The 13985-nt window shown below is 55.2% G+C and overlaps 1 protein-coding gene across 4 annotated transcripts in view; it reads right to left on the minus strand.

Annotated features, from left to right (window-relative positions):
- Positions 1 to 2245: 2245 nt before the first annotated feature.
- The window catches only part of SRRM4 (serine/arginine repetitive matrix 4), a 47266-nt gene continuing 35526 nt past the window's right edge, over positions 2246 to 13985 (minus strand). For all 4 annotated transcript variants that reach the window (XM_039726096.1, XM_039726095.1, XM_039726094.1 and 1 more), the window contains 5 exons: positions 11958 to 12295; positions 10165 to 10377; positions 9810 to 9920; positions 8617 to 8757; positions 2246 to 8019 (listed from right to left, as the gene is read on the minus strand). In XM_039726096.1, coding sequence (XP_039582030.1) covers positions 7779 to 8019; positions 8617 to 8757; positions 9810 to 9920; positions 10165 to 10377; positions 11958 to 12295 — 1044 coding nt within the window. In that variant the 3' untranslated portion in view covers positions 2246 to 7778. The remainder of the gene's footprint in view (positions 8020 to 8616; positions 8758 to 9809; positions 9921 to 10164; positions 10378 to 11957; positions 12296 to 13985) is intronic.

The raw sequence follows: 13985 nt of genomic DNA on the forward strand, positions 1-13985 counted from the left end.
GTTTTGCAAGTCCTGCCCTGTCAGCCGAGTATTTTGGAGAGGATGAAACAGCCGTGGAGAATTTGGGCAGTGGCAGCTGACCTCTCCTGCTGGCCCGAGGATCCCGGCTGCCACGGAGCCCCGGCGCTCCGGCAGCTGCCCCAGCGCCTGCCGCCCCCTCCTGCTGCTCTGCCCGCCCAAAATAGCCCCCAAGCTCACTCAGGGCTGGCTGCTTTCACCCCGCTGTCACCTGTTAAAAATACCGCGGTGGGGCTGAGCTCCCCTCACTGTAAAGCCACGTGTGCCCACGGCACCGAGCCCCGGGTGCCGGGAAATGGGGCACGGCTGGCACCCACGGGTGGGCGTTTGGGGAGTGTGGGGCAGGGGCACAGGGGCACGGGGTGAGCCTCTCCAGCACTGCCTCTCTGGCCATCTGCACCAGCTGGGCCCGGAGCAGCATCCCCTAACTGCAGGAAGGAGACAGACCCCGGGCAGCAGCAGGGCGCTGCTCAGCACCTGCCACCTCCTCCTCCTCCTCCTCCTCCTCCTCCTCTTCCTCCCGGCCCCGCCGCATGCCCCGGCCCTGCCGCAATCGCGGTGCGGGCAGGGCGAGGCGTTAATCACAGCCGCGGCCGGGCCGGTAATTACAGGGGAGCGGGCTGCGAGCTGTGGGAAGGGGCGCGGCAGCAGCGCTGGAGGGGCAGCTCCCAGCGAGCATCCCCCCGGGAGACACGGCCCCGAGCCCGGCCACGGGCGGGGGGCGGCTGGCAGGGACGGGGTCCCCACGGAGGCGATCCAGGCACGGCTCCGGGGGGCAGCGGGCTGTGCTGGAGGATGGGATGTGATCAATGAGGGTGACGTTGGCGACGGAGCCACTTCCTGATGCCGCATCCTGGCTCTGCATCATGCTCCTTCTCTCCAGCATCTGCAATTTTTCTAATGGACTCTGTGGAAGTAATTGCAGCAGGAAGGCTGTAAGGCAGCACAGGCCGTGCAGGGATGCAGCCGCTGGTCACTCCATGGCATTAATCACGGCAGCATCGCTGGGGGCAGGGAGCTGCCTCTCCTTGGCTAGGGCAGGGCTGCCCCCTGTGCTTGGGGACACCTGGGCATCACAGGGGTCTCCCTGGGGTCCGAAGGGATGCCTGGAGGTGCCCGAGGAGGTCCCAGGTGCCAGCTAAGTACTCCTGGTGTGGGAAGGCAGCTGCTGGTGGAGGGACTGAGCATCCCACTCCATTCCCTTGTCCTGCCCGTCTGCCTCTGCCTGCCTGGGGGCTCCTGGTGCCCGTGGGTGACAGGCCTGGGGGTCAGTGTCACACACAGCCTGAGCTCAGCTGGGCACATCTCAGCTTGGCTGTGGAGCAGGATCACCCCAGCGCCCAGCCCTGCCACCCCCTCGGGCAAACAGGGACAAGCCCCGAGGAGGTTTCAGGCAGTCCCACAATCCTGCCGTGTTTCCAGGAGCCTCAAAACATCCCCCATCCCACATTTCCCACATAGCTCCAGGCCATCCTCCCTCCCCGGCCAGGAATTCTTTCTGTCGCCTTGTTCATCCCCATTAGTCACACGTCCCCTCCTCCCGCCTGCTCTCACCCTCTCTGGGCCATCCCAATTTAGCTCCTGTTGTCATTCCAATCCTCCCGGCTGCCTCCCACCCCACGACATCAGCTCTGGGAAACATGAAGTGCCCTTGCAGCCCCCCTTCTCCCCTGAGTGACCTGGGGATGCTGCCCCGTGTCCCCACCACCCCCCTGTGCCACGCCAGACCTGTCCTGGGTGCCCATCTGAGCCCTGTTGAGGAGCACGGGGACATGGCCCAGTGCTGCTTCTCCCCCTGGAGCTTCCAGGGTGCTTCCACTGTCCCTGGCTCCCGCTGAGAAGGTGACAATGGCAGGACCCTGTGGCATGGGAATTCTGCAGGCCTTGGAGCAAGGGCTGTGCAGGAAGGGAAGGGCACAGCCCCAAGGGGAGCACTGGGGAGCCCAGTGTGACCTCCAGGGACAGAGGGACGCGTTTCTGCCTGGGGCTCTCAGGGTGGGGGGATCCAAAGGGCCTGGCAAAGAGCAGGAGCCTGGCCCAGCAGGGAAAGGGGAGCTGCCAGAAATACTAGCCCACAACTTTTTTTTTGCTTCAGCCAGTGCCCTGAGGAGCCAGTCCTCAGCAGCTGGGAGTGGAGGCACATGCCCTTCCCTGCAGAGCAGCTGAAACAACCCAAAATATCCCACAGCACGCACTTGCATCCAAAAGGAACATGATGCAAAGGAAATACTGTCCAAACCTTTATTGGAACCTTTTTCTAACCAGGCTAACAACTCAAACACCCAGGAAGACTAAAGGATACAGAACACATGTGGATGGAGAGCAAGGGGAGCTTTACAATGAACTCAAACAAACAGATGTGCCGGTGTCGTTGGGGGTGGAATCAACCGACAGGCAGAGAACAGAGACACCATTTCCCTCGTGGCTTTTCTCACGTCTGGGCTTTTGTTCTACATCTTCTGCTCATTCCCTGGGTTTAAAAGATGGAGGGCTGCCCTGGGCTGGTGAGGGTGTTGTTCTTTAGGCAACAGCCCAAAAGCTGTGGTGCTTGACCATGACACTGTTCCTTTGGAGACCCTCCCAGTCATGTGCAAACTGCCAGGTAGCAGCAAAGTGATGAGAATTATTTATTCTCTGGTCAAGAGGTAATAAAACCCCACTGGACACTAAAGAGCAAAGCCTTCCCTTGGGCACCTGAACCTGCCCCTTTCTCAAACCAATAGCCCAAGAGCCCGAGGCTGAGCACCCAGCAGCTCTGGGCCAGCTCTGTGGGACCAGCCCAGCGCTGGCACTCTCTGGCTGGCACTGGAGCTGTGCCCACACTGCCCCAGCAGTGGCAGCTCTGCCCCAGGGCACAAACTCCTCCCCCGGCTGAGCAGAGCAGAGCAGAGCAGAGGCTGCAGCCCTGGTGCAGTGATGCTGGGGTAGGGGGGGATTTTTAGCACATCTCATGCTCTTCTCAAAGCTGGGGGAGGATGCCTGCAGCAAGCTCTGCTCGTGTTGGACACAGCAGGGGAGGCCTCCCCAGCCCTGCTAGCTACTGAGCTCACAGCAGGGAAAAGCAACTGGCACAAAGCCTGGGGAAGGGGGCAAAGCAGGACACAGCACGAGGGTGTCAGCATGGGGCAGGGTGGACATCCTTGCTTCCTGGTGGAGACCACGGCCAGTCACTTCCATCCTATTCCCTTCCTCATCACTGATGCAAAGGGTGACAAGTGTCCCCATCCCCCAGAGGGAAGAGGGGACCAGCACTGGGAGATAGAGAACTCCAGGGATTTTTGGTGATGGCAGAGGAAGAGAAGCAGGGTTATTCCTCCACCAGAGCTGGCCTGTCACCTCTGAATTCCCCACTCCTTTCCAGGGGATGTGATTTGTCAACAGAAGCTGCTTCAAGGAGATGGAGAGTTTTCCCCTGCCTTGCCCATCTCCATCACAATGAGGTTCCTCTCTAAATACTGGTGGTGAGGTCCAAATGAGCCAAATTTGCCTTCCTCTCTCCAACATATCTGGCAACACTTCAAAGGCTCCTGCCTTCATGGACCCAACAGCATGACCCAAAATAGCTTTTCTTAAAGTAATGCTCAATAAATAGAAGAAATAAATATTAAATAGAGGCCAAGTCCCCTCAGCCTGTTCAATATATGTACAATGCATAGCAAAATAACAGTGATTGGCTGTTGCAGACAAGTTTGGTACAAATTCAGTCCCCAAAACAACAAAAACATTGAAAAAATTGCAGTTAACATAAAGCAAAGCTCAGCTGAGTGCTGCAACCAATGAAGAAAGAACAGAACAATGCTTTGAAACATCCCTTATCTTTGCTTCCCAGCAAACCTGCAGAAATGGTGTTGGATTTTCTGGAGCATGGGGTTGGGAGAGGTGGGACAAGCCTCCCTTGGGGGGACAAATCCAGAGCCAAGGCAGGGCCAGAGAATGGGGAGCTGGTGGCTCCAGGGTCGAGGAGGCATTTGGGAGTGAGCGCTGTGACTGTGCTCTGCCAGGGAAAGGCAGCAGGGGTGCTTGTGGGATGATTCAAAATCACGGCTGGGAAAGAGCCTTTGAGTGTGAGACAGGGCTCCCAAAACCAGCCCAGATATTATCCTGATGTTGTGGGCAGCCCTGAACACCCCTTGTGTGTGTCACAGCAACGATTCACCAACACCAAAATGACCAAGCTGCCTTTCCTCCAGGTGAAGCTGCTCTTTGCAGAGAGCACCTGCAGCAATCTGAGATGTTGGATGCAGAGCAAAAATCCATAAAAGCATGAGAAAGAATGAGAGAAACAACTTAAAAAATTTTAAAAAGCACTGGCAAAAGGCACAGAGACAGAAAAACTCACAGCTTCACACAAACCCACAGAAACCCCATCTGTCCACTAACAGGAAGGGTGTACTAAAGCTTGTACTAAAAATATTAAATAAGTTAAAAAATAAATAACACCGAGGAAAACTCACATGTATATGCACATGTGCACATACACACATACACACACAGCCTTGATCCGTCACCAGAGGCTGGATTTTGCAAGGACCTTCCGCAGGGATCCCTTTCTCACAGTCTCATCTCTTTTGTTTTCCCATGGGCGGGTCAGCGCGCAGGGATAAACACGGCAGGGGAGTCCTGGCGACGGCATCCTCCCCGGGAGAGCGGCGGAGCTGCGCGGAGCAGCCGGGTTTCGGCTTGAGCCTGGCGGCGGAGCCAAGGCAAACAGCGCGGGGCCAGCTGGCACCCGGCCGGCGACATTCTCTGGTGGCACTGCCAACAGCCGCGCCCGGCCGGCCGGCAGACCCTCGCCGTCACCCCCGACACGTCCTAGACCCGTTTCTGCGGTCACACCCATCACATTCCCGCACAGATCTAATGAGAAACCCGAGATTCCAACATGGAAACGCGCAGCTCTGCCCTGCGTCCCTTCGTCCGGAGAGCGCAGAGGGACACGGTGGCAGCAGGAGTGACTGTCACTCCTCCGGCCACCTCACTGAGAGGGACCAGAGCTGTAAACCTTTACACGAGACCGGCGGCATGGATACATTTCAACAAACAAATAGATCCAAAAATAACGTTAGAAAAAAAATAGAATAAATAAATACTGGTCCATTCTGACATACAATTAAAAATAGAATAATAATAATATTAAATAAATAAATAAATAAATAATTTAGAGAGGTTTACTCCAACGCCAGTCTGCTTGGGAAACCCCAGGAGCTGCCACGGACTGTGCAGGCAGAGGCAGTGCTTGATGGAGGGATCAGCTGGACGAGTGCAGGAGCTGCCCCACACAACCCTTGGGCTCATCTCCTGACCCACACGGGGTGGATGCTGCCAACCCTGCTGAGGTGCTTCCATCATCTGTCCCCAGCCACGATGACTCCAGTCAGTGTGAGTTTGGTATTTACACCAGTTGCACAAAGCCCCTCTTCTTTCCTTTCCTAGTTTTGGATCTTGGGCTCGCTGCTTCCTTGCTGCAGCTCCACGTGTGTGTTACGGGGTGCCAAGGGGCAGGAGGCTGCTCCTGAAACACTGGTAGAGCTGGGGAGGTCTGGGTTCCCATCACTGCCTTGATCTTCCCAGGGAGCAGAAGGATTGGGCATTTCAGCATCAGACTAGGAGAGACTCTTTGGGGAAGAAGCATGAGGTTTTCAGCCCTTTTGAGAGGGAGTTCACTGCAGAAGGTGACCAAGCTGCTGGGGCCAGCACAGGAGGGAAGGCAGTGGCATCCTGTCTTTGATCCCTCAACCACAGCCCTGGAGCATTTGCTCAGCCCTACCAGAAGCACTTCTCTCTCTATCCTAGAAAGGGTCATTCCAGAAGATGGACCCATCCCCACTAAGCCACCAACCACACCAGTGCCCAGCTCTCTGCCTCAGCCCCCTCATCCTCACACTGCCTGCAGCAAGCAAGGTGAGGGATGAGGGTCTGGGAAAAAGGGGAGCTTTCACCATTGAAGGCACAGGACAAGGAGGACCAGCACCAGGAAAGATCCTGGGAAAGAAGTCCCTGACACAAAACTTCCTCCTGTACCACCCAGATGGAATCCCTGCCTGCCCTGTACTTTCCAACAGCTAACAGATTTATAGGCTTGCTGAGGCCATCACCCAGTTCCACCACAGCAGCTCGTGGCACTCAGCCTTCCTCCCCTTGCTGCTTTGTCCCTCTTCCAGCTGCCAGGGGGCTGTAAGGAATTCTGTAGATGGGGGGTGGTTGCATTCCTTTCTAGCCCCTCTCCTCCTGCAGATGGTGGCTGCACTCAGCCCTTTTCTGTAACACTTAAACAACACACACCTCCTTGACTCATTAAGCCCAAACTCGTTAATAATCATGCAGGATGGAAGGGGAGGGGATGGAAAAAGGGAGGGAGGGAAGTCTTAAGCCCAAATTAGCGTCTCTAAGCACCCAGGTGTTGTAAGAGAAATAAACTCCTCAGCACCAGCTCAGCCTGTGCTGGGAGAAGCCTTTGTTACCCAGCAAAACACAGTAATTGCGCAGGCAGCTGGGCTGGCAGGGAGACAAAACCCCAGGGCCCAGGGCAGCCTGCAGCTCCCTGGAAAAACAGGCAATTAGTGGGGGGCCCTTCCTGTCCCCCTGCACTGCTCCAGCCTCCCAGCCACAAACTGGGGCACCAGTGCATCCTGCTGCAGCCTGGCACTGGCCCTGCAACTGTGCTGCTGGTCCTGCCCCAGGGCGGCCAGAGGGGCTCAGGGAGGAATGACTGCCTGGAATCCTGCCTCAAATTGCTGTGTTTTGAGGAAGGGGAATTGGGGTCCCCTGGCTCTTGCAACACCCTTTTAACCCTGTGTGTTCTGACTATACCCCACAACTGCTATCTCTGCACCTCCCTCTGGTCCCACCAGCAACACACTCCAAGGGCAATGCTCCCTGAAGAAGAACCTAAACCCAACCTGTGTGAGGCTTCCTCCAAGAAGGGAAGCCCATGGCCCCTGTCTCCCATGTGTGGCCTGGCCCTTGGAGCACAGCACGGCACCACCTGCCCTCTGCCTTGTACCCCACCAGCCCCAGGTCTGCTTCAGACCTCAGCAGGTGGTTTGCAAGAAATTCAGTGCTGGGGGATAAAACAACCTTGCAAAAGGTGCTGCTGCCTGGTAGGAAAGGGCAGGAGAAAGAGCAAGCAGCCTTTTTTTTTCCCAGGAAGTACATCAGGAGGGATTTCTAGCCTTCTATTTATAGCAGGGACTGGCTGACTGGCAAAAAATAAATATTTTCTTTGCACAGTGGGCAGCAGCTCTGGAGGAGAGACCCAAAGGACCTGGTATTTGCCTTGGTGGGGACAGCCATCCCCCCCTGCCCCGTCACCAAAGCCTTCCAGTAAACTCCTCCCCAGCCGGGTCTGTCTCTCCAGCAGAAGTTAATTTGTTGGTTCCTGGTTTGTCAGAAGAGCAAGGAGCAGAGTTCTTTCCTTTGGACCCGCTGGTAGTGCTTTGGAGAGCAGTAGCAGTGGGGAGGTGGGAGCATCGGGGAGGATGGAGCAGGTCTGTCCTGACAGACCCTCTGTAAAGCACCGACCCTTCTTCCAGCCTGGCCTGGGGAGCTGGGACTGATCCACACACCCCGCGCTGGGCGGAGGGGCTGCACCAGGCGCTGCAGGGCTCTTACTCCCAGCCGGGGAAGGGGGACCCGGCAAAGCCACCACGTCAGTATCGGGGATGATTGCTATCGATGGCCAGGTAGGTGGGAAGGAAGCGGAGAATGCCAGGAATGTGGCGGTGACGCCGGCACCCGCTGTCAGCCAGCAGTGGCACTCCCTAACGACGCAGGCTGTCGGAGCTGGCTCCTGAGTCATAGCTCCTGCTCCTGCTGCGGCTGCTCCTGGGGCCCGAGCTCCGGCTGCTGCTCCAGCTTCGGCTCCGGCTCGTCCGGTAGCTGGAGTAGCTGCGGCTGCGGCTCGGGGAGCGGCTGAAGCTGCTGTACCAGGAGGAGTAGCTGCCGGCGCTGCTGGAGGACGAGGGGCTGGGGCGGTAGTAGGGGATGGGGCGTTTGCGGGCACTGCGGGGACAGAGAGATGCGGGTTACCAGCAGCACAAGGACAGACTTGCTGCCAAAATCTCCAAAAAGCACTGTTCACTCTGGACAATACTCCCAAAAATGTGACTGTGTTTGTTTAAAAGGAAAAAGAGATCAGGTAGCTGACGGGCCTTGGGATTCAAACCAGCTGCCCCCACAGCCCTGGGGAAATCCCAGCCACTCAGTCTGCTGGGCTCTACTTGATGATGTCCCAAAGAGCCCTCTGCAAGAAGGGCAGAGTCAATAGCTGACTCTCTCCATTTGGGACATCTACCACAGGATAGGGTGAAATATAAAGCCTGTGAGGGAATGCTCTTGGTACCTGAGTCCCTGCTCTGACTTCATCTTCTTCTTTCCCTTCAGCTATTGTAAATTGAGACCCTCTCCATCCTCCCTCTGCCTCCAGCTGGAAATCCCCAAGCTCTAGAGGAGGGGTGGAAGGGCCTGCTCATCAGGCTCAGGGAGCCTGGTCTCCTGGAGAAACCTCCTCTGGCAAGGGCTGGGACCCAAGGACAGCCCTCATCCCCCCGGGAGTGCCAGCTGAGCCTGTCTCCAAAGGACGGGACAGCATCCCCTTGCCTTGTGATGCGCCGAGCTTCGAGGTGGCTGGGGGAGTCCCTCCGGCGTTTCCTCAGGGGGGAATAGGAGCGGCGCCGCCGCTGCCGCGCCCGCTGCGACTCCTTCTCGCTGGAGCTGTACTTGTGCTCCCGCTCGCGGTCCCTGCGGAGGGCACAGCAGGGGCACTGTCACTGCAGGGGCTTGGGGGTGGGTCAGGGATGGACAGGAAACAACCTACGAAGGCACAGATGGGCAGAGGACGCTCAGCTCCAAAAGGGACAACTCTCAGTGCTCTGGTGGTGTCACCTCTGAGAGCCCACGCAGCTGGACAAAGAGACTGGCACCACTAATTGTGTCTAGGGGTTCCAGCCGTGTCTTTGCACTGCCAAGCTAAGATGGCTTCCAGGGCCCTGTGTCTGTGGGTGCAGTCTGTATTTAGCCCTTGCTGGCCGTGCTGCTGGAGCTGGCAGGAGCAGCCTGCCAGCAGGCCCCACGTGAGCTGAGGGCCTGGTAGCCCTGCAGGGCTCTGCAAGCCTCGCCAGAAGGAGTGCCGGTGTTGCTATGGTTTTCTCTTTTGTTAAATTCCCATACACGTCAGCACAGGCCCTTCTGTGCAGCGTGGCTGATTTCATATACCCTGCTCAGTGCCATCTGCAAAGCAACACGCTGCAGGTCAAGGGCCTACCTGATCCCTGCATGCAGGAACTGTTCTCCTCACCAGCACGGGGATTGTCAAAGACTGCAAGAATCGACCCTGGCAATGTATGATTTTGAGGTTGAGAAATGTTCACAGCAGCACAGGTACTACCAGGAAAACCTGCCAAAGGCATCTCTAGGGTTGAGCTGTGAGACTGTTTCCTATGGTGTATGGAGGGAGTAGAGGTGGCTGGACTTCTTTTCTCTCTGCAAGGCTGAAACCAGCCTCAGGATATCTGGCATCTGCCCTCACAGCAGGGGCACTTCCCTGGGTCTGACAACTCTTTGTCAGAGCTGTGACTCTAAAAAGCAGAGTGTCTTTCCCTGCTGCAGTCAGATCCCTGTCTGAGAGGGGCTGCAGCCCTGCTGCAGGGGCTGCTGGCTGTGTGGGCAGACAGAGCTGGAGCCTCGGGCTCTGCCCACCACTCACAGCAGCATGCCAGTGATGGAGGCAGGGCAGAGTGTGAGGCAGCAGGTACCACACGAGCGGGCAGCAGATACACAGTAGACAGCTGTACCTGCTACGGCTGTAGCGGGAGTAACTGGGGCTCCGGCGAGGCCTTGAACTTCTACTCCCAGGACTTTTTTTGCAGGATTTGGAGGAATAGCTGGGGGAACGTGAGGAAGACCTGGAGACAGGAAGGAAACATAAAAGAGTTAAAGATGCTGGAGGGTGAGGCTGCACCAGACTACTCCAAATCATAAGGGGGAAGCGATGTCCCATTCTGCAGGGTCTCAGCCCAGCTCTGCGTGACCAGTTCACCCCAAACCTTGTGGATCCCAAACTCTTACACCTCCCCCTGCAAGGAGCCACGAGCTGGCAAGAACTACACTGCCCCGGGTCACAGAGCCAGCTGTTCCAGCCGGCCTCACCTCTTTGCCGAGGAGCAGGAGCTGCTCCGGGAGGAGCTGGGCGAGGCCTTGCGGTGCGAGGAGCGGGAGCGGCTGGAGCCGGGGGAGGAGCGGCCCGTGCTGCTGCAGGAGCCGCGGCGGGAGCCAGGCCTGCCCGGCGAGCTGGGCGCTGCCGAGGGCAGGAAGACTCGCTTCTTCTCCTCCGAGGAACCGAGACATGAGGGTAGGCACGCTCTGTGAACATACATTCGGACACTTTTTGAAGCTGTGGCTGAACCGGGACTGGTCCCTGGCTGAGGCGAGCAGCATGCTGCAGCAAATAAATATTCCCATCCTTCCATTCCCTAACTGGAGGTGAAAAGGACCTCTCAGCTCCCCAGGCTGCTGTTGCAGAAGACCCCATGTGTGTGTGGCAGAATCCAAGAGCTCACCCTACAGGCTCTGCCAGGGAGAAGAGGTGTGGAAGAGCTCTCGTGTGGCACAAGCAGCAGCTCATCTGCCCCATGCCAACACACCAGAGGTGTCAGGCTGGCAGAGCCTGGTCAGGCCAGCGAGCAGTGCTGGGCCTGAGCAGGGAGTGAAGTAAAAAGTGCTGGAGCAGGGGAAAGGCAGAGAGCATGGCAGGGCAAGGGCTGTGCTCCAGCCTGGCTGTGGAGCAGCATGAGTGGGCACTGAGCAGGCATGTCCTGTTGTCTTTGGACAGTGCTGCATGAATTCCTCCTCTTCCAGAAGTGCTCTGGAATGAGCTGGGGTCAGAGCCCAGCAGCCAGGGCCAGCTGCAATCCCAGCTCCACCCATGTGAAGGCAGAGTTACCCCACTGGAGTCACCATGTGAAAAGTACAGACAGACCTAAAATTTTACCCTCTGACTGAAAAATGAGGCTTGTTCTCACTAAAACCCATTACCCTGGCTCCCTCCTGCCACATTCAGTGCTCGGAACCATACCCTGGCTCTAACTTTCAGCCTTTAGGACCCAAGGGCCTGAGCTGGAAGAGCTCCCTACAACCACTGCCTGAGCACAGCCCTGGGTACCAGCCACCACGCTTCAGTGCCCTCATTCCCAACATCCCCTGGCAAAAACCCAGGAATGGGAGGCAGTGATGGAGGCTGGCAGCTACTCCCCTCTCCTGAAGATGGATGACCTGTGGCACTGGGTGGTGGTTGGATGCCCTGTGGCCCCAGTGCAGAGCTGCTGCTGTGTTATCCTGCAGCCAGCCAAGTCATTGCCCCTCCCTGTGCTCCCCACTGGTAGGAGATGCTATCTTGTCACCCTGGAGCTGTGCTGGATGAGCTGGGAAGAGGAAGGGGCATGCTGGATTTGGTTCATTGGACAGGTGAAAGAACAGCCCATAATCATATCAGTGGAAACAAGCCCCGTTTCCCTTTCCCAAAGTAGGCAGAGAGGGAGAATTAGCACGGCAACCCCCAGATGCTCCTTTCAGATTGTGCCCAGAAGGGCCAGACACTTTTTTTTGACATGGCCATGCCCAGGTGAGCAGGGATGTGCTGTGACCATGGCCTGACCCAGGCCCAAACCCTGCATGAGCCACAGCAGTGCCAAAGCACTGCCACAAGCAATGTCCAGGGATGTGATGGCTGGGTTTTATCTTCCTCCTCAAGCTACAGTACTGGTCCTTGCTGAGTTCTGGACTCCAGACTGGCAAGACCGTGGGTCTGGTTGGTACCTGCCTGCCTCCAGAGCACAGAAAGCTCCCTGCCAGCTCACCACGGCAACTGGCCAGCGGGCAGGAGACACAGAGCAACAACGTACCAGGTATTGGGCTGCCTGCAGCAGCTACTGGTAATCACTGACCTTCGGTCTTGTCCCTGGGCATCTGGAGACAGATTTTCCAAAGCTGTTCCCTTGGTCTGGGAAAAGCAACTGGTGAAGGAATTTCCTGAATCAGAGCTGTTATCGCTGTTGGCCAGTTTGGGCTTCCCGGACGAGAAGGCATGGCCAAAGCCATCATGGACTAGACTTCTTTTCTCCTGGCTGTCCTTTGACCTGGATGAGCTCGTTTGAGTGGAGGGAGGGGAGGAAGTATCGTTTCCTGAGTCATATTCATGATACTCTCCATTCTGGCTGGCTAGGTTGCCAGGCGGGCTGTCTGTTTTGGTAAAGAGGTCAGCAGAAGACCCTGACTGAGAGATCTGAAAGCAAAAAAGCCATTTGGCATTGTTTGAATGGTTTTTGGGGGGGTTGTTTTTGGTTTTACTTTGCTTTTTTTTTTTTTTTTCAAATAAACCCAGAAATTTTACCATCATGATGCACTGAAACAAAAGGAAAAGAAAGAAAAGAAACAAAGTAAGAAAGAAAGAAAAATAGGAGAAAGGAGAAGAAAACAAAAGCACATATCCCTAAAAGAAATCCACAGTAAGAAGAAACTTATTTTCCCCCTGCTATAATAACGGGAAGATTTAGAGAACATGCAAAGAGTATCAGCATGCGGTTCATGTTAAACAAAAGAGCTCAACAAAGTAAGTGGGCAACCAAAGAATTAAAATAACTAACTAAATAAAAAAATGAAACAGAGGACAAAGCCCTTATTTAACCTTAAAGAGGGGAGGAAAATAAAGGGGGTATATACATATAAAAACCTACATAATCCTTGCAAAGAAAACAAAAATGAAACAAAAACTTAGATGAGTGAATTTTTTTGAGCTTTCTTAATAAAGTGGCTGAACCAATGTCATTAAAATAAGCAACAAAAAAACAAATCAAATCAAATTAAGGGCTTCCGTACAAAGCAAAAACTGGCAAATAAACAAGCTTATCACTTGCAAATAAAATTAAAAAAAGAAATAAAAGAAAAATTAAAAAGAAAAAAGAGGGTGAGGGGGAAAAGAAAAATCCCTTTGGAAATAAAAGGTATACAGATATTTCTTTGTGTGCTTTTTACCCCCTGAAGAAGATATAGCTAATGCGCTCAAGTGACCTCTAATAAATTCCCTGGTGTCTTGCGGATAGCATCCACTTACCCATCAAGAACTCCTCCTTTAGTAGGTAAGGTGTAAGAAAAAAGGAAGAGCGGGCAACATAAGTCCATCATTAGAGTCTCAAATTACATGAAAAAAACATAAACCCTCTCTTCAATCCACACTGCCAACTGTTTGCTGCCTCCTCTATGCAAATGTCATGACTGCTTTTTGTCTGCTCGGCTGTCTCCCTTATTATTAATTTTTTGTTTCCTTCTGCTTTAAATTAGCCTGTCCAGCCCATTCCTGGAGGCTGATGGCTTGTGCTGAAAGCTGCAGCTTGCACTGAATCCCCCTGAGCTGTATGGAAATGACAAAGGGAACTCAGTGAGGGAAGAAGCAAAAGAATGGAGGAGGAAAAGTATCCCCACTGTGTATCAGAGACCTGTGGGGACGGGGACAGCAGCCCTGCTCCTGCCAGCCTCTGCAAGGGGATCCAGCCACACCCTGGCTGGGCTGCTGAGCACAACGAGGCAAGCAAGGACCCCAAACTCACACAGACTGACCCGGGCAGGGCTATTCTCTGGGACCCTGAGCACCACCAAGGGGATTTCCATCATTTCAGTATTTTATAGCTCAGTTTTAACTGCACTGGCATTTACCTGAGGCAGCTCAGGAATGTGGCAGCACTGGGAGTGAGGCTGTGTTAGTGCTAACATCTGCCCTTGCAATGGGGTGAGAATTAGGGCCCAATGCACATGTCTGCACTCTCATGTGGCCTCCTCCTCTTTCACTCGGAGCCTCCGCTCTCCTCAAGCCCACCTGTGAGGTTTGGTGCAGGGTTCTTGGAGTGTGGACACACAGGTTTGGCTCCCCCCCACTCAGGACAGTCCTCCAAACATGTTCCCAGCAAGCCGTGCTCCCT

Source organism: Passer montanus, unplaced genomic scaffold (assembly GCF_014805655.1).
Source record: "Passer montanus isolate IOZ18808 unplaced genomic scaffold, ASM1480565v1 scaffold57, whole genome shotgun sequence".
Taxonomy (NCBI): domain Eukaryota; kingdom Metazoa; phylum Chordata; class Aves; order Passeriformes; family Passeridae; genus Passer; species Passer montanus.